The following is a 25,788-nucleotide window of genomic DNA, read 5'->3' as shown; positions in this document are numbered from 1 at the left end:
TTGTTATGAAGCTATCCAATATACAGAACAAGGAGAAAATATTAAAAGCTACAAGAGAAAAGAGACAGATTACATTTAGGGGTAAACTAATAAGGCTGACAACGGATTTTTCATCACAGACGCTGAAAGCGAGAAGATCCTGGAACAACGTATTTCAAACACTGAAAGACAATGGATGCCAACCAAGAATTCTGTATCCAGCAAAATTAAGCTTCAGATACGACAACGAAATAAAAATCTTTCATGATAAACAAAAGCTAAAAGAATTTGTAGCCAGAAAACCAGCATTGCAAAGCGTCTTGAGCAAAACTCTACACGAGGAAGAAATGGAAAACAATAACCAAAACCATCAGCGGGAAGTGCCGCGGTAAAGACAGAGGAAGGGGGGAAAGCTAACCATGGAGAAACAAACTAAATTAGGGGGGAAAAAAAAGATAAATAATCAAACATGGCAGGAAGTACAAACCATATATCAATAGTAACTCTAAACGTTAATGGCTTAAACTCTCCAATAAAGCGACATAGGCTGGTAACATGGATTAAAAAAACAAATCCAACAATATGTTGCATCCAGGAGACTCATCTGATTGGAAAAGACATACACAGACTCAAGGTAAAAGGTTGGGAAAAAATATACCAAGCACACGGTCCTCGTAAGCAAGCAGGCGTGGCCATTCTCATATCGAATAAAATAGACTTCAAGACTAAGCTAATCAAAAGGGATAAGGAAGGACATTATATACTGTTAAAAGGAACCATTCACCAACAAGACATAACAATTATCAATATTTATGCACCAAATAATGGCGCTGCGACGTTCATAAAACAAACTCTCCTCAAGTTCAAGAATCAAATAGACCACAACACAATAATCATGGGTGACTTCAACACACCTCTCTCACCATTGGACAGATCCTCCAAACAAAAGTTGAATAAAGAAACTATTGACCTCAATATCACTATCAATAACCTAGACTTAACTGACATATATAGAATATATCAACCATCATCAAGTGGATATACTTTTTTCTCAGCAGCACATGGAACCTTCTCAAAAATAGATCATATATTATGCCATAGGGCAACCCTCGGTAAATATAAAGGGGTTGAGATAATACCATGCACATTATCAAATCATAATGGAATGAAACTGGAAATCAATGATAAAAGAAGGAAGGAAAAATCCTACATCACATGGACAATGAACAATATGTTACTGAATGATCAATGGGTTACAGAAGACATAAAGGAGGAAATCAAAAAATTCTTAGAGATAAATGAAAATACAGACACAACATATCGGAATCTATGGGACACAGTGAAAGCTGTTTTAAGAGGGAAATTCATTGCCTGGAGGTCATTCCTCAAAAAAAGGAAAAACCAACAAATAAATGAGCTCACACTTCATCTCAAAGCCCTAGAAAAGGAAGAACAAAACAATAGCAAATGTAGCAGAAGGCAAGAACTAATTAAAATCAGAGCAGAAATCAATGAAATTGAAACAAAAGAAACTATTGAAAAAATTAACAAAACAAAAAGTTGGTTCTTTGAAAAAATAAATAAGATCGACAGACCCCTAGCCATACTAACGAAGAGAAGAAGAGAGAGAACACAAATCACTAACATACGGGATGAAAAAGGCAATATTACAACAGACGCTTCAGAAATACAGAAAACAATTAGAAATTATTTTGAAAACCTATATTCCGATAAGATAGAAGAAAGTGAAGACATCGATAAATTCCTTAAGTCATATGATTTGCCCAGACTGAGTCAGGAGGAAACTCACAACTTAAACAGACCAATATCGATAGATGAAATAGAAGAAGCAATCAAAAAACTTCCAACCAAGAAAAGCCCAGGACCGGATGGGTATACAGCGGAGTTCTACAAAACCTTTAAAGAAGAATTAATACCAATACTTTTCAAGTTATTTCAGGAAATAGAAAAAGAGGGAGCTCTTCCAAATTCATTCTATGAGGCCAACATCACCCTGATTCTGAAACCAGACAAAGACACCTCAAAGAAAGAAAACTACAGACCAATATCTCTAATGAACCTAGATGCAAAAATCCTCAATAAAATTCTGGCAAATCGGATACAAAGACATATCAAAAAAATTGTGCACCATGATCAAGTAGGATTCATCTCTGGGATGCAAGGATGGTTCAATATACGGAAATCAATAAATGTTATCCACCACATCAATAGGCTTAAAGATAAGAACCATATGATCATCTCGATAGACGCAGAAAAAGCATTTGACAAAGTACAGCATCCCTTTATGTTCAAAACATTAGAAAAACTAGGGATAACAGGAACTTACCTCGACATTGTAAAAGCTATCTATGCTAAGCCTCAGGCTAGCATCATTCTGAATGGAGAAAAATTGAAGGCATTCCCTCTAAAATCTGGAAGAAGACAGGGATGCCCCCTATCACCACTTCTATTCAATATAGTTCTCGAAACACTGGCCAGAGCAATTAGACAGACGAAAGAAATTAAAGGCATAAAAATAGGAAAAGAAGAACTTAAATTATCACTATTTGAGGATGACATGATTCTATACCTAGAAGACCCAAAACGGTCTACAAAAAAACTACTAGAACTAATAAATGAATTCAGCAAAGTGGCAGGATATAAAATCAACACACATAAATCAAAGGCATTTCTGTATATCAGTGACAAAACTTCTGAAACGGAAATGAGGAAAAACACTCCATTCACAATAACCTCAAAAAAAATAAAATACTTGGGAATCAACCTAACAAAAGAGGTGAAAGACCTATACAATGAAAACTACAGATCCCTAAAGAAAGAAATTGAAGAGGAGCTTAGAAGATGGAAAAATATACCCTGTTCATGGATAGGCAGAACTAACATCATCAAAATGGCGATATTACCAAAAGTTCTCTATAGGTTCAATGCAATGCCAATCAAAATCCCAATGGCATTTCTTGTAGAAATAGATAAAGCAATCATGAAATTCATATGGAAAAATAAAAGACCCAGAATAGCAAAAACAATTCTAAGCAGGAAGTGTGAATCAGGTGGTATAGCGATACCAGATTTCAAATTATATTACAGGGCAATAGTAATAAAAACAGGATGGTACTGGTACCAGAACAGGCGGGTGGACCAATGGTACAGAATAGAGGACACAGAGACTAAACCACAAAGCTACAACTATCTTATATTTGATAAAGGAGCTAAAAACATGCAATGGAGAAAGGATAGCATCTTCAACAAATGGTGTTGGGAAAACTGGAAATCCATATGCAACAAAATGAAACTGAATCCCCTCCTCTCGCCATGCACAAAAGTCAACTCAAAGTGGATAAAGGAGGTAGATATCAAATCAGAGACTCTCCGTCTGATATTAGAAAAAGTTGGCTCCGATCTACAGATTGTGGGGACGGGCTCAAAATTCCTTAATAGGACACCCATAGCACAAGAGTTAGTAACAAGAATCAACAAATGGGTCTTTCTTAAACTGAAAAGTTTTTTCTCAGCAAGAGAAACATTAAGAGAGGTAAATAGGGAGCCTACATCCTGGGAACAAATTTTTACTCCTCACACTTCAGATAGAGCCCTAATATCCAGAGTATACAAAGAACTCAAAAAATTAGACAATAAGAAAACAAATAACCCAATTAACAAATGGGCCAAGGACCTGAACAGACACTTCTCAGAGGAGGACATACAATCAATCAACAAGTACATGGAAAAATGCTCACCATCTCTAGCAGTCAAGGAAATGCAAATCAAAACCACCCTAAGATACCACCTCACCCCAGTAAGATTGGCAGCCATGATGAAGTCAAACAACAACAAGTGCTGGCGAGGATGTGGGGAAAAGGGTACTCTTGTACACTGCTGGTGGGACTGCAAACGGGTGCGGCCAATCTGGAAAGCAGTATGGAGATTCCTGGGAAAGCTGGGAATGGAACCACCATTTGACCCAGCTATTGCCCTACTCGGACTATTTCCTGAAGACCTTAAAAGAGCACACTACAGGGATACTGCCACATCGATGTTCATAGCAGCACAATACACAATTGCTAGACTGTGGAATCAACCCAGATGCCCTTCAATAGATGAGTGGATAAAAAAAATGTGGCATTTATACACCATGGAGTATTACGCAGCACTAAAAAATGACAAAATCACGGAATTTGCAGGGAAATGGATGGCACTAGAGCAGATTATGCTTAGTGAAGCTAGCCAATCCCTAAAAAGCAAATACCAAATGTCTTCCTTGATATAATGAGAGCAACTAAGAACAGAACAGGGAGGATGAGCAGGAAGAAAAGATTAGCATTAAACAGAGACATGAGGCGGGAAGGAAAGGGAGAAAAAAAAGGGAAATCACATGGAAATGGAGGGAGACCCTCATTGTTATACAAAATTACATTTAAGAGTTTACGAGGGGAATGGGATAACAAACATGGAGGGAAATGAATTACAGTAGATGGGGTAGAGAGAGAAGGTGGGAGGGGAGGGGAGGGGGGATAGTAGAGGATAGGAAAAGTAGCAGAATACAACAGTCACTAATATGGCAGTATGTAAAAATGTGATGTGTAACCGATGTGATTCTGCAATCTGTATTTGGGAAAAAATGGGAGTTCATAACCCAATTGATTCTAATTTATGAAATATGATTTGTCATGAGCTTTGTAAAGTTGTGAACATCCAATAAAAAAAAAATAAAAATGTAAAAAAAAAAAAAAGAAACTATTGAAAAAATTGACAAAACTAAAAGTTGGTTCTTCGAAAAAATAAATAAGATCGACAGACTCTTAGCCATGCTAACGAAGAGAAGAAGAGAGAGAACTCAAATTACTAACATACGGGATGAAAAAGGCAATATCACAACAGATGCTACAGAAATACAGAAGACAATTAGAAATTATTTTGAAACCCTATATTCCAAAAAAATAGAAGATAGTGAAGACATCGATAAATTTCTTAACTCATATGATTTGCCCAGACTGAGTCAGGAGGATACACACAATTTGAACAGACCATTATGAATGGATGAAATAGAATAAGCCATCAAAAGACTACCAACCAAGAAAAGCCCAGGACCAGATGGGTATACAGTGGAGTTTTACAAAACCTTTAAAGAAGAATTAATACCAAAACTTTTCAAGTTATTTTAGGAAATAGAAAAAGAGGGAGCTCTTCCAAATTCATTCTGTAAGGCCAACATCACCCTGATTTCGAAACCAGACAAAGACACCTCAAAGAAAGAAAACTACAGACCAATAACTCTGATGAACCTAGATGCAAAAATCCTCAATAAAATTCTGGCAAATCAGATACAAAAACACATCAAAAAATTGTGCACCATGATCAAGTAGGATTCATCCCTGGGATGCAAGGATGGTTCAATATACGGAAATCAATAAATGTTATTCACCACATGAATAGACTTAAAGATGAGAACCATATGATCATCTCGATAGATGCAGAAAAAGCATTCGACAAAGTACAACATCGCTTTACATTCAAAACATTAGAAAAACTAGGGATAACAGGAACTTACCTCGACATTGTAAAAGCTATCTATGCTAAGCCTCAGGCTAGCATCATTCTGAATGGAGAAAAATTGAAGGCATTCCCTCTAAAATCTGGAACAAGACTGGGATGCCCCCTATCACCACTTCTATTCAATATAGTTCTCGAAACACTGGCCAGAGCAATTAGACAGACGAAAGAAATTAAAGGCATAAAAATAGGAAAAGAAGAACTTAAATTATCACTATTTGCGGATGACATGATTGTATACCTAGAAGAAAAAAAAAAGCAGTTCTAAGCAGGAAGTGTGCATCAGGCGGTATAGCGATACCAGATTTCAAACTATATTACAGAGCAATAGTAACAAAAACAGCATGGTACTGGTACCAAAACAGGCGGGTGGACCAGTGGTACAGAATAGAGGACACAGAGACTAATCCACAAATTTACAACTATCTTATATTTGATAAAGGGGCTAAAAACATGCAATGGAGTAAGGATAGCGTCTTCAACAAATGGTGCTGGGAAAACTGGAAATCCATATGCAACAAAATGAAACTGAATCCTCTTCTCTCACCATGCACAAAAGTTAACTCAAAATGGATTAAGGAGCTTGATATCAAATCAGCGACTCTGCATCTGATAGAAGAAAAAGTTTTCTCCGATCTATGTATTGTGGGGTCGGGCTCCAAATTCCTTAATAGGACAGACACCCATAGCACAACAGTTAATAACAAGGATCAACAAAATGGGACTTACTTAAACTAAAAAGTTTTTTCTCAGCAAGAGAAACAATAAGAGAGGTAAATAGGGAGCCTACATCCTGGGAACAAATTTTTACTCCTCACACTTCAGATAGAGCCCTAATATCCAGAGTATACAAAGAACTCAAAAAATTAGGCAATAAGATAACAAATAACCCAATCAACAAATGGGCCAAGGACCTGAACAGAAACTTCTCAGAGTAGAACATACGATCAATCAAAAAGTACATGAAAAAATCTTCACCATCTCTAGCAGTCAGAGAAATGCAAATCAGAACCACCCTAAGATACCATCTCACTCCAGTAAGATTGGCAGCCATTCTGAAGTCAAAAAACAACAAGTGCTGGCGAGGATGTGGGGAAAAGTGTACTCTTGTACATTGCTGGTGAGACTGCAAATTGGTGCGGCCAATTTGTAAAGCAGTATGGAGATTCCTTGGAAAGCCGGGAATTGAACCACCATTTGACCCAGCTATTCCCCTTCTTGGACTATTCCCTAAAGACCTTAAAAGAGCGTACTATAGGGATACTGCTACAACAGTATCCATAGCAGCACAATTCACAATACCTAGACTGTGGAACCAACCTAGATGCCCTTCAATAGATGAATGGATTAAAAAAATGTGGTATTTATACACAATGGAGTACTACTCAGCACTAAAAAATGACAAAATCATGGCATTTGCAGGGAAATGGATGGCACTAAAGCAGATTATGCTAAGTGAAGCTAGCCAATCCCTAAAAAACAAATGCCAAATGTCATCTTTGATATAAGGAGAGCAACTAAGAACAGAGCAGGGAAAAGAGCATGAGAAGAAGATCACCATTAAACAGGGACGAGAGGGGGGAGGGAAAGGGAGAGAGAAGGTAAATTGCATGGTAAAGGAAGGAGACCCTCATTGTTATACAAAATTACATATAAGAGGAAGTGAGGGGAAAAGGGAAATAAAACAAGAGAGAGAAATGAATTACAGTAGATGGGGTAGAGAGAAAAGATGAGAGGGGAGGGGAGATAGTAGAGGATAGGAAAGGCAGCAGAATACAACAGACACTAGTATGGCAGTATGTAAAAAAGTGGATGTGTAACCGATGTGAATCTGCAATATGTATACGGGGTAAAAATGGGAATTCATAATCCGTGTGAATCAAATGTATGAAATATGATATGTCAAGAGCTTTGTAATGATTTGAACAACTAATAATTAAAAAATAGAAAAAAATAAAGACAGTGGATGTGGCTCAGTTGTTAAGCACTTCTGGGTTCAATCCCTGGTACTAGGAAAAAAAAATATATCATACAGTAAAGAAATTCTTTAATCTCTTTTAAAGATACCAATACTATGGAAAAAAATTGAGGAAGGAAGATATTTAAGAATGTAAAGGAGTCTGAAGATCAAATTTTAAAAATATTTTTTTTAGTTGGACACAATACCTTTATTCCATTCATTTATTTTTATGTGATGCAGAGGATCGAGCCCAGGGCCCTGTGTGTGCTAGGAAAGCACTCTACTGCTGAGCCACAATCCCAAAATAAATTGTGAAACATTGCAACTTTTTTTTAAATTTATCGATTGAACCAGGGGTGCTCTACCAATGAGCTATATGTACAGCTTGCTTTATTGATTGATTGATTGATTGATTGATTGCTTTATTTACTTATTGATTGATTGATAGATAGATAGATAGATAGATAGATAGTATCTCATTAAGTTGCCCAGGCTGGCCTCATACTTGTGATCCTTCTGCCTCAGTCTACCAATTAGCTGGGATTACTTGCAGGAAATACTCATGCAAACCACTGCACTTTAGTCTCACTAATTTTTTTCTTTTTGGAAAATATAATTTATCACAAAATATGTTAATATATTGCTGGATTATTACTGTCATTTAAAAACTAATATTTAAACTATAATTTCTTTTTTTTAGAGAGAGACAATTTTTTATTTTTTTAATTTTTTTATTGGTTGTTCGAAACATTACAAAGCTCTTGACATATCATATTTCATACATTAGATTCAAGTGCGTTATGAACTCCCATTTTTACCCCAAATACAGATTGCAGAATCACATCGGTTACACATCCACATTTTTACATAATGCCATATTAGTAACTGTTGTATTCAGCTACCTTTCCTATCCTCTACTATCCCCCCTCCCCTCCCCTCCCATCTTCTCTCTCTATCCCATCTACTGTAATTCATTTCTCTCCTTGTTTATTTTCCCATTCCCCTCACAACCTCTTATATGTAATTTTGTATAACAATGAGGGTCTCCTTCCATTTCCATGCAATTTCCCTTTTCTCTCCCTTTCCCTCCCACCTCATGTCTCTGTTTAATGTTAATCTTTTCTTCCTGCTCTTCCTCCCTACTCTGTTCTTAGTTGCTCTCATTATATCAAAGAAGACATTTGACATTTGTTTTTTAGGGATTGGCTAGCTTCACTTAGCATAATCTGCTCTAGTGCCATCCATTTCCCTGCAAATTCCACGATTTTATCATTTTTTAGTGCTGCTTCTACTTCTCTTTTTAGGGTTCTTTTTTAGTGCTTCTTCTACTTCTCTTTTTAGGGTTCTGTAGTTTTCATTGTATAAATCTTTCACCTCTTTTGTTAGGTTGATTCCCAAGTATTTTATTTTTTTGAGGATATTGTGAATGGGGTGTTTTTCCTCATTTCCGTTTCAGAAGTATTGTTGCTGATATATAGAAATGCCTTGATTTATGCGTGTTGATTTTATATCCTGCCACTTTGCTGAATTCATTTATTAGTTCTAGTAGTTTTTTTGTAGACCCTTTTGGGTCTCGTAGGTATAGAATCATGTCATCTGCAAATAGTGATAATTTAAGTTCTTCTTTTCCGATTTTTATGCCTTTAATTTCTTTTGTCTGTCTAATTGCTCTGGCCAGTGTTTCGAGAACTATGTTGAACAGAAGTGGTGATAGAGGGCATCCCTGTCTTGTTCCAGATTTTAGAGGGAATGCCTTCAATTTTTCTCCATTCAGAATGATGCTAGCCTGAGGCTTAGCATAGATAGCTTTTACAATGTCGAGGTAAGTTCCTGTTATCCCTAGTTTTTCTAATGTTTTGAACATAAAGGGATGCTGTACTTTGTCGAATGCTTTTTCTGCATCTATCGAGATGATCATATGGTTCTCATCTTTAAGTCTATTCATGTGGTGAATAACATTTATTGATTTCCGTATATTGAACCATCCTTGCATCCCAGGGATGACTCTTACTTGATCATGGTGCACAATTTTTTTGATGTGTGTTTGTATCCGATTTGCCAGAATTTTATTGAGGATTTTTGCATCTAGGTTCATCAGAGTTATTGGTCTGTAGTTTTCTTTCTTTGAGGTGTCTTTGTCTGGTTTCGAAATCAGGGTGATGTTGGCCTTACAGAATGAATTTGGAAGAGCTCCCTCTTTTTCTATTTCCTAAAATAACTTGAAAAGTATTGGTATTAATTCTTCTTTAAAGGTTTTGTAAAACTCCACTGTATACCCATCTGGTCCTGGGCTTTTCTTGGTTGGTAGTCTTTTGATGGCTTATTCTATTTCATCCATTATATTGGTCTGTTCAAATTGTGTGTATCCTCCTGACTCAGTCTGGGCAAATCATATGAGTTAAGAAATTTATCGATGTCTTCACTATCTTCTATTTTTTTGGAATATAGGGTTTCAAAATAATTTCTAATTGTCTTCTGTATTTCTGTAGCATCTGTTGTGATATTGCCTTTTTCATCCCGTATGTTAGTAATTTGAGTTCTCTCTCTTCTTCTCTTCGTTAGCATGGCTAAGAGTCTGTCGATCTTATTTATTTTTTCGAAGAACCAACTTTTAGTTTTGTCAATTTTTTCAATAGTTTCTTTTGTTTCAATTTCGTTGATTTCCGCTCTGATTTTATTTCTTGCCTTCTGCTACATTTGCTGTTGTTTTGCTCTTCCTTTTCTAGGGCTTTGAGATGAAGTGTGAGCTCATTTATTTGTTGGTTTTTTCTTTTTTTGAGGGATGACCTCCAGGCGATGAATTTACCTCTTAAAACTGCTTTCATTGTGTCCCATAGATTCCGATATGTTGTGTCTGTATTTTCATTTATCTTTAAGAATTTTTTGATTTCCTCCTTTATGTCTTCTGTAACCCATTGATCATTCAGTAACATATTGTTCATTTTCCATATGATGTAGGATTTTTCCTTCCTTCTTTTATCATTGATTTCCAGTTTCATTCCATTATGATCAGATAAAATGCATGGTATTATCTCCACCCCTTTATTTTTACTGAGGGTTGCCCTATGGCATAATTTATAGTCTATTTTTGAGAAGGATCCATGTGCTGCTGAGAAAAAAGTATATCCACTTGATGATGGTTGATATATTCTATATATGTCAGTTAAGTCTAGGTTATTGATTGTGATATTGAGTTCTATAGTTTCTTTATTCAACTTTTGTTTGGAGGATCTGTCCAATGGTGAGAGAGGTGTGTTGAAGTCACCCATAATTATTGTGTTGTGGTCTATTTGATTCTTGTACTTGAGGAGAATTTGTTTTATAAATGTCGCAGCACCATTATTTGGTGCATAAATATTGATAATTGTTATGTCTTGTTGGTGAATGGTTCCTTTTAACAGTATATAATGTTCTTCCTTATCCCTTTTGATTAACTTAGTCTTGAAGTCGATTTTATTCAATATGAGGATGGCCACCCCTGCTTGCTTACGAGGACCGTGTACGTGGTATATTTTTTTTCCAACCATTCACCTTCAGCCTGTGTATGTCTTTTCCAATCAGATGTGTCTCCTGTTGGCAGCATATTGTTGGATTTGTTTTCTCAACCCATGTTACCAGCCTATGTCGCTTTATTGGAGAGTTTAAGCCATTAACGTTTAGAGTTACTATTGATATATGGTTTGTACTTCCAGCCATGTTTGATTATTTATCTTTTTTTTATATTTAGTTTGTTTCTCCAGGATTAGCTTTCCCCCTGCCCTCTGTCTTTACCGAGGCACTTCCCACTGATCGTTTTGGTTATTGTTTTTCATTTCTTCCTCATTTAGTGTTTTGCTCAAATGCTTTGCAATGCTGGTTTTCTGGCTGCGAATTCTTTTAACTTTTGTTTACCATGAAAGATTTTTATTTCGTTGTCATACGTGAAGCTTAATTTTGCTGGATACAGAATTCTTGGTTGGCATCCATTGTCTTTCAGTGTTTGAAATACGTTGTTCGAGGATCTTCTCGCTTTCAGCGTCTGTGATGAAAAATCCGTTGTTAACCTTATTGGTTTACCCCTGAATGTAATCTGCCTCCTTTCTCTTGTAGCTTTCAATATTTTCTCTTTGTTCTGTATATTGGATATCTTCATAACAATGTGTCTTGTTGTTGGTCTAGTGTGATTTTGTATGCTCAGTGTCCTGTATGCATCTACAATTTGTATATCCATTTCCTTTTTCATTTCTGGAAAGTTTTCTGTAATTATTTCATTCAGCAGGTTACTTATTCCCTTGGTTTGAATCTCTATACCTTTCTCTATCCCGATGACTCTTAAGTTTAGTTTTTTTATGTTATCCCATATCTCTTGGATGTTTTCTTGTGATTTTTTACCAGCCTGCGTTGGCTAGACTCTTTTCAAGATGATATATTTTGTCTTCATTATCTGACGTTCTGGCTTCTACTTGCTCCACTCTGTTAGTGATACTCTCATTTGAGTTTTTAATTTGGTTTATAGTTTCCTTCATTTCTAGAATTATTGTTTGATTTTCTTAATAATCTCTATCTTCTGATAAAGATGTTTAACTTCTTCTTTTATCTGTTTATGTAATTCATTTTCAATGTGTTCTTTCATTGTTTGAATTTGCTGTCTCATATCCTCTTTAAGGTTCCGTTCCATCTGTCTAAGGTATTCCTTGAGTTCTTTATATGACCATTTTTCTGATGACTCTAGGTCCTCCTGTATATTTAGGCTGTCCTGCATTGTTTGTACTCCTTTTCTTCGTTGCTTTTTCATGCTGCTCATGTTACTTCTTGTTCTGTTTGACTCCTGAGTTACTGTTTACTCGTATAAATTTATTTGATGCTTGGGAGGAAAGGTATTAAAAGGGAAGGGAATAAGTCACTAAAGAGAATGAGAGTAAGCAGGTAGAATTCAAGGAAGGGGAATAAGAAAATTGAAAAGAAATGAAAAGACAAAAGAAAAAAATAGAAAATAAAAAAATAAATAATAAATAAAAAATAATAATAAAAAATAAAAATTAAAATAAAAAACAGAAAAAAATTTAAAAAATATTAAAAAACAACAACAAAAAAATGAAAATGAAAAAAAGAACCCAAGTTAAAAATAAATTAATAAATGCAGTCTTAGAGTTTGATTAACTTCTCTTCTTGTAGGTGGAGCTGTGCCCACTGGGCCCAGCTTCTCCTCTGAATACGCGGGAACCAATCACTGTTCAGCAGCTCTTCCTCCCAGACTGGGCGGGTCTCCAATCCTGAGTTTTTAGGCTCTTCTCTTGTGTCTAGTCGCTTCCCCACTTTTCCTGAAGCCAGGCTCCGCTCACAGGTGATGTTCACCACAATACTGGCTACACGCCAGGTCTGCTGCTCCCGGGAGCCTTGTTTTCATGAATGACTGGGCACACTCTCCCTGTTTGCCATTCCCTCAGACCCTAAGTTTGTAGAGCTTGGGGCTGAGAATCCTCAGCGAATTTTGCTTACCCTCCGGTAGCCACGCCCCCAGTAGCTGGTGTAAGAGACCTCAGTTGTCAGCACTGGTGGGAGCGGTAGCCGGGAGTTCTGCGCCATGGGTCCCATGCCACTCCTGATTCCCTTGGTCTGGCTATCCTGCTCACAGGAGAGCTGGGAGGGGCCCTTAAGTTTTCCCCGCTGTGTGGAGAGGGAAGGCTAGGGGATTACACACCTGTAGCCACTGGTTTCAATGAAGTTATCTCCTCCGCCGCATTCTGGTGACGTCAGTCCTCTGCCATGATGGAATCCCATGCAAATGGCAACAGTTCGTTTCCCTTTGCCGGGTGACCAATGCAACGGGTGGGTCCTGACTGTCTCTCCCAAGCCCCGTTTCAATCCTGTGGCCACTGCCTATGAAGGCTCGGTTGGCATTAACCTCCGTAGGATCAGAAGGGCCGACCAGTGTTTCAGCGGGGTCGTTTAGTGCTGAGTCACAGCAGTTTGTCTGCGAGAAGCAAGCGAACGGGAGCTTGAATTCAGCCGATCCAGGCTCGGTGTGTGTTCTGAGAGGCCCAGACTGTTCGCCCCAGATCCACGTCAGCTCAGCATTGCCTAGTGATCCTGATCAAACAGCATTTAGACGGTTTACCACTCCCTATGCCTGCGAAGCTGAAGAGGTCAGAGACTTGATCTCTCCGCGCCCGCCGCCATGTTGCTTAAACTTTAATTTCTATATTGAAGTATATATATGCCACATTAGCTAAAGCTCTTTGGTATTTTCAATAATTTTTATGGATGTAAAGATTCTGTAGATCAAATTTTTTTAATATTTTTTTTTTAGTTGTAGTTGGACAGAATACCTTTATTCCATTCATTTATTTTTATGTGGTGCTGAGGATCAAGCCCAGGGCCCTGCATGTGGTAGGCAAGTGCTCTACCACTGAGCCACAATCCCAGCCCCGTGAAGATCAATAATTTTAAGGGTTATTATAAAATAACCCTTTTACCAAACATATTAGAAGTATAAATTTATTTTAAAAAATGGAAAAAAGAAAAAACTAAGGAACATTAGCATAGCACAAAATATCACTGCCCAGAGAACCATTGTTGACATTTTGGAAGATTTTATTTTAGAATTTGGATTATTCATAGATAGTGTTACATACTGTTTTTAAATTTTTAAGTAATAACTTATAATTATTTTTTCATGTTATTAATGTTTTTTGAATGTGTGAGTTTATTACTTTGTTATATAACTGATTATGTTCTCTGATTTGTTTGGTCATTCTATGATAGGATATTTAGATTATTTGCAGTCTTGCCTAATATAAATAACTTTTTAATAATTTAGGAGAAGCTTTGCTGTATTTTCAGATTTATGTCTTAAATTCTCTTTTACAATTAAGGAAAAAATTATCTTGTTGACTCAAACCAGGGTTTTGTTTTGTTTGTAATTACTTCTTCTCAAATCATAACATTTTGGGAAAAAGGAGCAATTTTTTTTCTATTTGCCTATTAAAAATTATCATTTTATATTAATAGTTTTATTTCCATTTTCAAGTTAACATATTAATCACTTTTTTTGTACAAGAAAGGCTGCTCAATTTATTATTCTTGGTTAGGATTTAAGTAGCTGTGCCTGATGCGTAAAAACTGGTCTAAAAACATCTGAAATGAGGGAGTTTTTTTTTTTTTTAAGGAAATTATCTTGGTTTTATTTGTGCAGTGTATTGCCTTTCCTTCAGTCAACTTTTTTCCCCTTGGTACAACAAAATCATTTATTTTACAAGTAAAATTTTTAATAATTTAGTGAAGGAATAGTTGCATGCATTTAAGAAATAAGTGTTTATGCATAGAATGGAAAATTATTCATGTAAAATGGATATATATTTGCTCATCCAGTACCAACTATAACAGCCAAATTTGTCAAATAAGGGATTTCATTTATTTATTCAATTTATTTATTTATATTCAATTATTTCAAGGGATAAGGAAGAAGTGTACAGTCTTCAACTTTTAATTATCCAAAGACACAGTGTCAGAATTTCAGATTATACATGACCCTTATTTTGCCTTCAGGCTCTTCCTTCTCATATTTCTTACATTTTTTTTGCCTGCTGTGAAAAAAAAAATGATAAATAATGTCTGAGAAATTTCTCATTAGTGATTTTCACTTATATCTAAAACTATAATGACAAACCATCAGCATGTTTGAGGATGTATGTAGCCAACCTACATAATTCTGGACTATTTTATCCCTATCATTGCTACCTCTATTTGGCAAGCAGTTATCTCCAAAAACTTTTTCAAATCAAATATATTTAGCTTACCTTGTGGTATTGATATGAAATATTCCCCCAATGTGTTGAAGGTGTGGTCTCTAGAGCAACAATGTTCAGAGGTAGAGCTTTGGGGAATTGATTGAATTAAGAGGGCTTTTATTTCATTAATGAATTAATCCATTGGTAGATTCATAATTTGCATGGACCGTTGGGAGGTGGTGGAAGTTTCTACCACCTAGGAGGTGTGACCTAGTTGAAGGGATTGGGTTCTTAGCTAAATGCCCTTGGAGACTATATTTTATCCTTGTCTTCTCTCTCTCTCTCTCTCTCTCCCCCCCTCCCCCTCCCTCCCTCCCTCCCTTCTCTCTCTCTCTCTCTCTCTCTTTCCCAGCTGCTTTTAGGTGAGCAACTTTCCTCTACCACATCCTGCCACAATATGCTACCTTGCCTCAGGCCCATAGCAATGAAACTGGCTGACCACGAACTAAAACCTCTTAAAACTTTGAACTCAAACAAATCTTTTCTCTTTAAGTTTTGTTACAGCAATGAAGAATTGACTGATGCTTACACTGCTGAACTATCTAATCTTGGAGACTAATCTTGGAGCTTGCTCCTTTAGTTTTGCCGTCAGTTTATAGGTAAATGTTAACAAGTTGAAATTGTAAAAATAATTGGAATGATGTAGCAAAACAATAACATTTGGAAAGCTCTTTTTAAGAAGTTTTAATTATATTTGGATGAAAATAGTATTTTTTTCCTTTCCACTAAAAGGTTTAATTAATTTGTTCATTTTTTTTTAGGACTAGAAAATATTTTCCAATGTTCACTGTGTCATTTCCCCAGCCTGTACTTTCATTGAATCATCAAAACATTGAAGGTATGTTTTAATGGGTGGAGGTTTTATTTGCCTGAAAATAAAAGGCTTAGATATGGAGTTACTTACAAGTAGGCTGGTATACTGTACATTTTAATTTGAAATCAGTGTTGCATAGAATTGCCCGTGAAGGAAGCGGGTCAGCTGCAATCAGTACCTGCTACTCCAAATGCCTACTCTTTCTACTTGTGATTTTTGGGGCTGAAACTTGAAAGAAAATGTTTTGTTTTTACTGTTCATAACATCATTAATATTTACACTATGCTCTTCCTGACTGGCAGTTACACAGGCCAGTTTTACTTTGGTTTCAGCTACATTAGAGAATGGCTCTTTTTCTCTTTGAGGTGTCTCCTAGGAATTCCTCCAGAGTGAAATTATGTATGTTGTGTCACACTGTAGTAAATATTCATGATAGTTAGTGAAACCTTGTATTATAAGAAAAGGGCAGGAAGACATGATACGAAACTGGAAAAGATAAATTTATAAAGCTCTGTATTCTGCTTTGCGTTACCACTTCTCCTTATCACTAATTCTTACATCACACTCCTAGTGCCTAATAATATTATCTGTTCATTCTTTTAATGAGTATGTTTTGAACTTTCTGTGCGTCACGTGTATTGGTGGCACATGTGTATTGGTAGCTATGGGTGTATGAATTCTAAATAAACTAGGGATCCTTAAAGGATCTGGATTTCAGGATTGGTCTGAAATGAATCATTGCTGAAAAGCAATGACTCTTTTAAGGATGTCTGGGGGTAGCACTAAAAGAATAAAGGCCTAGATCGTTGCTTCCCCTGGCCTGATGTGAGAAATTCAGGAAAAAAAAACAATAATTTTTAGTTCGTGGAAATGTTTGTGGACAGATTATATATTCACAGTAATACTAAAAAATGTTAATAATACATAAAAAGTTGTCTATAAAAGGTGACCATAGTAGGATTTATTAAAGTTTGAATGCCTTTTAAAAGTCAGGACCTGTTAATACAAGTGCATTTTGTTTTATTTACAACATATATGTCTATTTGTAAATCACAGGGTTTTTCTGTTTATCCACTAGTAAGTAGAAAAAAAAGAAAACATAACTATGAATAAGTTCTGTGGTCTTGGAGAAAGTAAGAATTGTACCAAGAAAGGGAAGGACCATGTGCATACAGAGCACCAGTAGTGACACATTAAAAAGTGTGGGAAGTGAGGTCTAAGCATGTCGTAAGATGACAAGTAAGTAATACCCAATTAAAGAGAGTGTTTAGCAGGGACTAGATCCCATACCTCTTAGGAAATAAAAGCCATAAATATCCTTGCCTGTTGTTAGATGCTGATAAAAGGTATAAAGTTTATAATAATACTAACAGAACAAGTCAGTATATAATAAATATTAGAACAATGGCCAAATAAAACTTAAAGATGGCATTGTAAAAAAAAAATAAACAAGAGAAAAACCTTTGTGAAGTTTAAGGTGTTATTTTATAAGTAAAGGTAGATAACTGGCTACTGAGGTTTGAATCCAACAAAAAATCAGGTAAGCAAAGGACTTAAAATCAGCATACTACAGTAATGCAGCCACATCAATGTTTATAGCAGCTTAATTCACAATAGTTAAGCTGTGGAACCAACCTAGATGCCTTTCAGCACATGAATGGGTAAAGAAAATGTGGTATATATACACAGTGGAATATTAGTCAAGAAGAAGAATGAGATTATGGTGTTTGCTGGTAAATGGATAAAACTGGAGACTATCATGCTAAGTGAAATAATCCAATCCCCCCAAACCAACAGCCAAATGTTCTCTTTAATATGTGGATGCTAACACACAATGGGGGTGGATGCTAACACACAGTGGGAGGTGGATTAGACAAAGGGGAATAAAGGGATGGGATGAGGAGACAGGAATAGGAAAGACAGTAGAATGAATTGGACATAATATGTTCATATATGAATGCACAACCAGTGAAACTTCATATCATGTACAACCACAAGAATGGGATCCTAAATAAAATAATTTATACTCCATATATGTATAGTATGTCAAAGTACACTGTCCTGTCATGTATATCTAAAACAACAAATAAAAAATATTTTTTAAAAATGAGGTATCAATGACCCAGATCCTGACACCTCAATTGATCCAAAAAATTATTTGGTTTCTATTTGATGCAATTTTTGTAACCCTGGGAAGGTAATTAATAACTTAATTATTTTTAATTTTTATTAAAAAGTATATATTTGGAATTAGCCAGCTAGACTCAATTTAGATAGTCTTAATTTTGTTGACAACATCTGAAGTATCATAATCAGGAACAAGTGGAACATATGCCTTCTTCTCTTCATTAGGTCTGACCAGGGTATTGACCTTGGCCACAACAATGTCCTAGAGCTTCTTCATAGCTGTTTGATCTGGTGCTTGTTGGTCTTGACATCTAGAATAGTGTCGTGGTGTTCTCTGTCTTCTTCAAGGCAGACTCAGTAGTTAGGGGGAACTTGATGATGGCATAGTGGTCAAGCTTGTTTCCTCTGAGGGTGCTATTTTGAAGATATTTGGGCTTCCTCTGGAGCTGCAGTGTCTTGTGCTACCAGAACATGGGTAACACTTGGATCTTTTTGTTTTTGTCTGTGGATGCCTTTCAGCATTACCTTTTGGACTTTGTTTTTGCTTTGGCTTCAGTTTTGGAAGAGGCAGGAGTTTTCTTCTTTACTTTCGGTGTACTTTTAGTGAAAAAGTTCAAAATAACTATTACTTTAATATTAAGTTACAGGCCTAAGAATAGAAATAAGAATGAATCAAAAAAGTGTACTGTTATTTTAGAATTAGTTTAATAATAATAATAAATTTCATAACCATTGTACTTGTACTTTGCCTTTTACATTAAGTCTGCAGTTGTGAAAAGATTAATCCTGTTAAATTTGTAACTTAAGAGAATTAAAAGTTTATAATCAATGTCTAAATATTAAAGAAACAGTAATTTTCATGTTTTTGTGTCTTAGAGACTGAAGTTTAATAAATCGACCATTAAATAAATATAAGAACAAATTATAATTGATGCTTCTCTCCAAATAAATAAGAACTTTAAGGTTTTTAAGTCAAAGTAATTTTTAAGATCAATATCTGATAGCTCAGTATTATAATTCAAATTATGGCAAACATACCCTTCAAATTTGGTGAAAACCTGTATAAATCCTTTTATAAGTTGTGTTTGATGGATAAACCAAAAGAATCATGTTTATAAAGCTGTAAAGTTACCATTTTAGAGATTGAGGTCCTTTTTGTAAGGTTGTCTTGTACAACGTGGACAGAGGTGTCATGGATGCTGTCATGCCATGGGCTTTCCCTTTTCTTCCTTGGTTTTTGGCCAGGATAACAGGTGTCAGCCATAGTTACACAAAGATTGATTCACATTTTTTCTATACCTAATTCCAGTATTTATAGAAAACAAGTTTCCACTATGTCCATTTTTTCCTGCCAGTTTTGGCCTTCTGAGAGCCATTAATTCCTGTGATGCTATTGGCATCTGTGCAGTGTCCTCAAAACCCTCATTGATCTTCTGAGTGACAAGTCTTACTATTTCTTAAAAGTACTTTGTGCACCATAGTGTTTGTTTCTGCCCTGAAGCTGTGTTTATTAGAAACCCATAGAATTGGTAGTTTCTTTCCCTTCTGGCACCTCATTGCTACTCTCTCTTGCTTTCACTCCTTTCAGAGTATTCAGAACATGAAAATAATTTTATAGTATCATCACAGATTAAATCTTGTGCAAGTAAACGGTTAACTTATTAGCTTTTATACCTGATCGTGTTCTAATATAGTCCTATTCTTTTTCTCTCTCAGTTTAAAGGGTAGTTCTGAGCAAATTATGGAATAATCAAAATAAGCAGACTATCTTAAGTAAATATAATAGCATTAACATTATAATGCTTGTATATAAGTTAAAATCTATATGTAAGTTAAAATTTTTGCATAAATTGAAACTTCTCTGGCTGTTTTTATTGCTTTTGGTATTTTAGAATCATTTCTTATACATACTATTATATTTTGTTTATCAAGGGATAAGGATAGATAAGAATTCCAGAAGAATTTTTTTAAAATAAATTTTAAGTTAAAAAGGAGAATTCCTGTAACTAAGAATCCTGAAGTTATAGAATGTTTTCTGAATTTAGTATTAAGCAACGAAGATATCTATCTGTCTTTTTTCTGGTGCTTCTTCTATGTATTGTTACTTCTCCTGGCAAGATTGATGGTCTTCAGTGACCTAAAATCCTTTGTCACATTTGAAACTGACTTGAATCCCCTTTCCTCAGCACTTTATTATATTTCTTGAGTCAGTCTCTTCAAATAGTGAAACAAATGCCACCAGTTGTAATTATATTCTAGAATATAAAGTTAACTTTGATACAAAGCCCTGAGGCTTTTCACCAAGGTCTTTGATATTTTGTTCTTTGTTCATATGCCTCGAAAAAATAATAAAAATGAAATCACTACTGGAGCTTTAACACCAAAAGGACTATCTTATTCAGCCTCTATTCCTTGCTGTGTCTATAAACAAATAAATTTTCCCCCTTTATAGAGGAGGGAATTCAGTATAAAAAATGACTCATTTCTGGGCTGAGGTTGTGGCTCAGTGGTAGAGCACTCGCCTAGCATGTGCCAGGCCCTGGGTTCCATTCTCAGCATCACATAAAACTAAATAAAATAAAGGAATTGTGTTGCAATACATCTAAAAAATAAATATTTTTTTTAAAAAACGACTCATTTCTGAAAGTTATAGTCTATGGTGTAGTTTGAGATAAGCCCTGGGAAATGCTAGTCTTCCATTCCCCAGGAAGTAGAATACATGCCTTGTTGACTTTGACCTAGATATTCCTGGTCTGTGTCATATAACCCTCCTAAATAGTGCCATGTTGCACATCTGGCCTCTGAGACCTACATGTGGAATGATGGGTGCAGGACCGTATGGTTAAATGATTGATTTTTTTAGGGTCTGTACTTCAGGTCTTCTTGTGAATGATCTGTCTATGTGTCTATCTACTTACCTAACTCATTTATTTGTTTATCCACCAACTCAACAAACAAACTTCTGGGTCAGGGGTGGCTAAGGCCAATTAGTACCCACTGAGAATATTTTAGCATCAGATTTTACTGAAATCTAATTTAAAATTTTTTTTAAATCTTGGTGGAGAAGATCAGTAGATTAGAGGAAAGAGAATGGGAAAGGGAAGAAAGAAAGGAAAGGGAGAGGACATGAACTGAAATTGAATTCCATCAATGTACAAATTTGTTGAGATGAACCCTACTACTGTGTATAACTATAACTATAATGCTCTAATGAAAATTTTTTAAATGAAAAAAACCTTGATGGAAACAGTATAGAAAATATGAGAATTCCTTCTAAATGTTTATTTTTAATATAGTAATGAAATTTCTGTAAAATATTTTATTAATTTATCATATTTTTGAAATAGTAAATGTTAACATAAGAGAAATATTTTTTTTCCTGTTCAGTGCTGCAGATCAACCCAGGGCCCCTCACATGCTAGGCAGATACTTAGCCACTGAACTATATTTATATTCCCAGCCCTTTTTAAAGTTTTATTTTGAGACACAGTGTCTCTAATTTGCTGAGGCTGGCCTCCAATTTATGATTCTCTTGCCTTAGCTTTCTGAGTAGTTTTGATTATAGGCATACACCACCATGTCTAGTTAAAAAAGATCATTTTGATGGTGACATCAAAGACAGTATAGGAAAAGATTTCTTTGAAGATTCTTTATAATTCAAAGGAGAAAGTGGGTGAAATCCTTTTTTCTGTTTTTGAATCCTGCTCAAGGACCTGAGAGTTTATTCAAACCAACCAACCAACAAACAAAATATAATCTTTTCTGCAAAGATAATTGCCAATTTTCCTCAAATGTTTCTTTTAACCAGGGGGATGGAGGAGTAGAGGGAACACGGAAAAAATATGTTTTCATTGATATTAAAATTTTAAGCAACTAGAGATATAAAATTTCAAATAACTTAAGATATGGATAGTGAAACATGAGCATAAAGGATTTCAAAGTTAGAAAAATTATTCTTATTATTTTATTCACTTTATTCATTATCTATGAGGAAGTGGAATGCCATGATTTTGAAAATCCTAGTTGATTTTCATTATTTTTTTTAGAGAATTTTTTTTAATATTTATTTTTTAGTTCTCGGCGGACACAACATCTTTGTTGGTATGTGGTGCTGAGGATCGAACCCGGGCCGCACGCATGCCAGACGAGCGCACTACCTCTTGAGCCACATCCCCAGCCCTGATTTTCATTATTAAAAGTAAAAACCTTTTTTTTTTGTTTTTAGTATGTACTGGGGGGTTTGACCCTCCAACATCAACTGTGAGGAGCTTGAGGGTACAGAGAAACCCCTTGGGATATGGTTTCAGAGAACAGTGTCTGCTTTATCACACAGCAAAATAGCTTTTATATCCGGTATGTACCAATTTACATATAACAGTCATGATAGGCTAGGGGTAATAAAAACATATCATCTTACAGAAGTCAAGACACCAAAACCAGAAACTGGCATGTAGCCTGACCCTACAACAACAAGGGGAATAACTCTTTGTCGAAGGAGCAAGGAAATTGCGCTTGCCAACATTCTAACAGCACTTTGTCCTAAAACAGCATTCTATGTTAGGACTTCCTTGATGCACAATGAGTAATGTAAGCTGAAAAACCTGTCTTGCTTGAGAGGATATATTCTAAGGTTCAACAGATAAAACTTGCTCTTACAGTAGCTATGTAGATATTGCCTAGTAAAAAGAAACTGAAAGAATGACTCAAACATGATTAATTTTAAATCCTTTGGCTATATACTAAGGAGAGGGATAACTGGGTCAAATGGTGGTTCTGTGACAGTTTTTCTGAGTAATTTCCATACTGCTTTGCAGAGTGGTTGCATCAGTTTTCAGTCCTACCAGTAATGTAAGAGTGTACCTTTTTCCCCACATCCTCGCCAACATTTATTGTTACTTGTATTCTTGTATACTGCCTTTCTGACTGGAGTTTTAATTTGTATTTCTGTTTATTGCTAGAGATGTTGAACATATTTTCATTTATTTGATGACCATTCATATTTCTTTTTCTGTGAAACACAATGATTCCCACCATCATGTACATCCATAAGAATGAGATCCTAACTAAAATATATTCCATGCTTGTATAATTATATCAGAATGGATTCTGCCATCATAACTAAAAAGAACCAATACATTTAAAATATAATTCATTTACAAAAGATAGGATGATACTACACATACAGCCTTTTTTTTTTGTACTGGGGATTGAACTCAGGGGCACTTGCCCACTGAGCCACATCACCAGCTCTATTTTGTATTTTATTTAGAGACAAGGTCTCACTGAGTTACTTAGTGCCTCAACGTTCTCTGAGATTGGCTTTGAACTCACAGTCCTCCTGCCTCAAGTAGCTGGGATTATAGGTGTGCACCACCAAGTCCAGCTTCATACAGCCTATTTTTTGGTGTATCTTATAACTTATTTACATACAATAAGTATAGAATCACATAAAACAAAATAAAACAAAAAATGCTTGAAATGTCAGTGAGTCCTAAATACCACCCAAGTATATTAGAATCCTTGAGTCTTAATAATGAAGATACAAGGCAAAGGGAGTGTGGTGTTAGGAGAAATAATTTTTTTTCCTTATCCTTCTTAAATTAACTTGATATGAACTGCTGTCAGCCAGCTGAGCTCAGAGGGGTCCTGGTGAGCACACGGAGTACAGCTGAAGTCACAGAGGCAAGGCACCATCCTCTGAATCTTTAGAATGAGCTCTTGATTCCTTTTGGCCTTATAGGAAATGTTCATGCCTAACTCCACATAGCATGAATTCATTTAAATTCTGTGACTTATAATGGAGGAGATAATAATACTTAGAAAGTAGATAACTATTTTTCCTTATGTATTTAGAAATACTTACAATAGTTCAGCTAAAATAGAGAATTGGGTTGGGTTTTAGCAAACTAATTCTGAATGATTGTAGTTCTATTTGGCCCTGTTTAAAATATTTTTTCAGAAATGGAATAATTTTATAATTTCATTTCCAAAATGAAAATAATTTTATAATAATAAGATATTTATAAAATATTTGATAATGTCACTTTAATTGAGGGAGTTCAAGTTATGTGATTTTTAAAATGCTGAATGAGAGGGTATAGATTTAGTATTTTAATAAAACTGGAATTAAAGCATATGTTCTCTTCCAGAGCCTGAAGCTGAAAATACTGAAGTTCTGTCACACCTAGAAGAGGTTGGTTTGTATAACAGATTAGCTATGTAGATCATGGACTTAGATTTTTTAAAATTATGTTGATTAAATTATTAAGCTAATTTAGACCCTCTGCTAAGGCAGTAATATGACCAAACCATTTCAACAGGTAGAAATTCATTCTTGTTCAAAAACCTCTTCTAGTATTTATTCTTCCTTATCTGTAATAAAATAGTGTTTTCTTGATAAATTTCTTAATTCATCTCAGGTGTATTTTATACAATTCTTGCCAACAAGTTTTTTCTCAAGTCAGGAGCCAGAAGACAGGAGAAAGAGCATAAATTTTGGAATCAGAACTAGGTTCTGAAGTCAGCTATGTTATTTATATCTGTAAAATATAGACAATATCTGTTTCTCAGAGTTATTGTAAGGACTGAAAGCAATAAGTTTATAACATATGGCACCTAATTAGTGCTGAATAAATATGTGTTCCTCCCTTCCTTCACTCCCTTACAAATCTTTGATTACTGGCTCAAGACCTTTATCCTCTGTGGATCTGTTTCAGATGACTCTGGTAATCTTGACCAAAGTAATTACTCTCTCTTTAGTGTTTATTTTTCACTGTCTGTAGTCAGTATTTCCTAATTACTTGCCCTCTGACATTAATAGATCTTCTGAGGAAAAAGAAAGATTCTTTTTGGACAAAACTATGAAGAACACAGTGTCCTAAAGTTTCCCCAGATATTTACAGTGCATATGCTCTGAAAAGTTCTGTAGTAAAGCAGCTGATTTAATTTTGTTTTGTCAAGTATTTTTCAAACAATTATAAAATTCTACATGGCCTCTGCCTCCCTGATGACTTTTTCTTGCAAGATACTAGACTCTGTGGGATTGTTTGTTATACCTAGTGCCTTATATTTAGTAGACATAAGAACTTCAAATAGGAGGGAGGCCTTAATAAGATACCGCTTAAAGAATGGGTAGGATCTAGTTCTTGATTCATTTTTAAATTTCTTTAGCTTTCCCAGCAAATTGTAGTTAGTATTACTAATAAATAAATATATCTTCTTAATCTCTGTATGCTGTATTCATAGAAGATAAATGGTGCCAGATAGAAAAAGATCAGTGGAAGAACAAAATTTTTTTATTTATAATTTTTTAAATTTATAAACATGTTATAAATATTAGAAGGCTAAAAAAATAATAGTGCATTCTGTGAAAGAGGTGGTAGATTTGATTTTTGGAAACAGCTAAAGTCATTGAAACCCATTCTGTTATTTAAGGTCAAGCAAATTACTAGTTTTTTGTTGCTGGAAAAAAATTCAATACCTTTAAAGTATGTTATATTCTTGAATGACTTATCAACTGATTTTGAAATCAGTTTTTTCAGGAGAGATTATAATAATATTTTGAACAT

General features: G+C 35.2%; 1 protein-coding gene across 1 annotated transcript in view; it reads left to right on the top strand.

Moving 5' to 3' along the window:
* Window positions 1-25,788, top strand: part of ANKRD31 (ankyrin repeat domain 31) — a gene marked incomplete at both ends in the record, with an annotated part of 205,417 nt that overhangs the window by 32,918 nt on the left and 146,711 nt on the right. The window contains 2 exons of the mRNA XM_081309099.1: window positions 16,041-16,117; window positions 24,370-24,413. Of these exons, the coding sequence (XP_081165225.1) occupies window positions 16,041-16,117; window positions 24,370-24,413 (121 nt within the window). The remainder of the gene's footprint in view (window positions 1-16,040; window positions 16,118-24,369; window positions 24,414-25,788) is intronic.

The sequence above is a fragment of the Spermophilus citellus genome (assembly GCF_964194105.1).
Source record: "Spermophilus citellus genome assembly, chromosome: 1".
NCBI lineage: Eukaryota > Metazoa > Chordata > Mammalia > Rodentia > Sciuridae > Spermophilus > Spermophilus citellus.
This window is presented reverse-complemented; position numbering and strand designations above follow the sequence as displayed.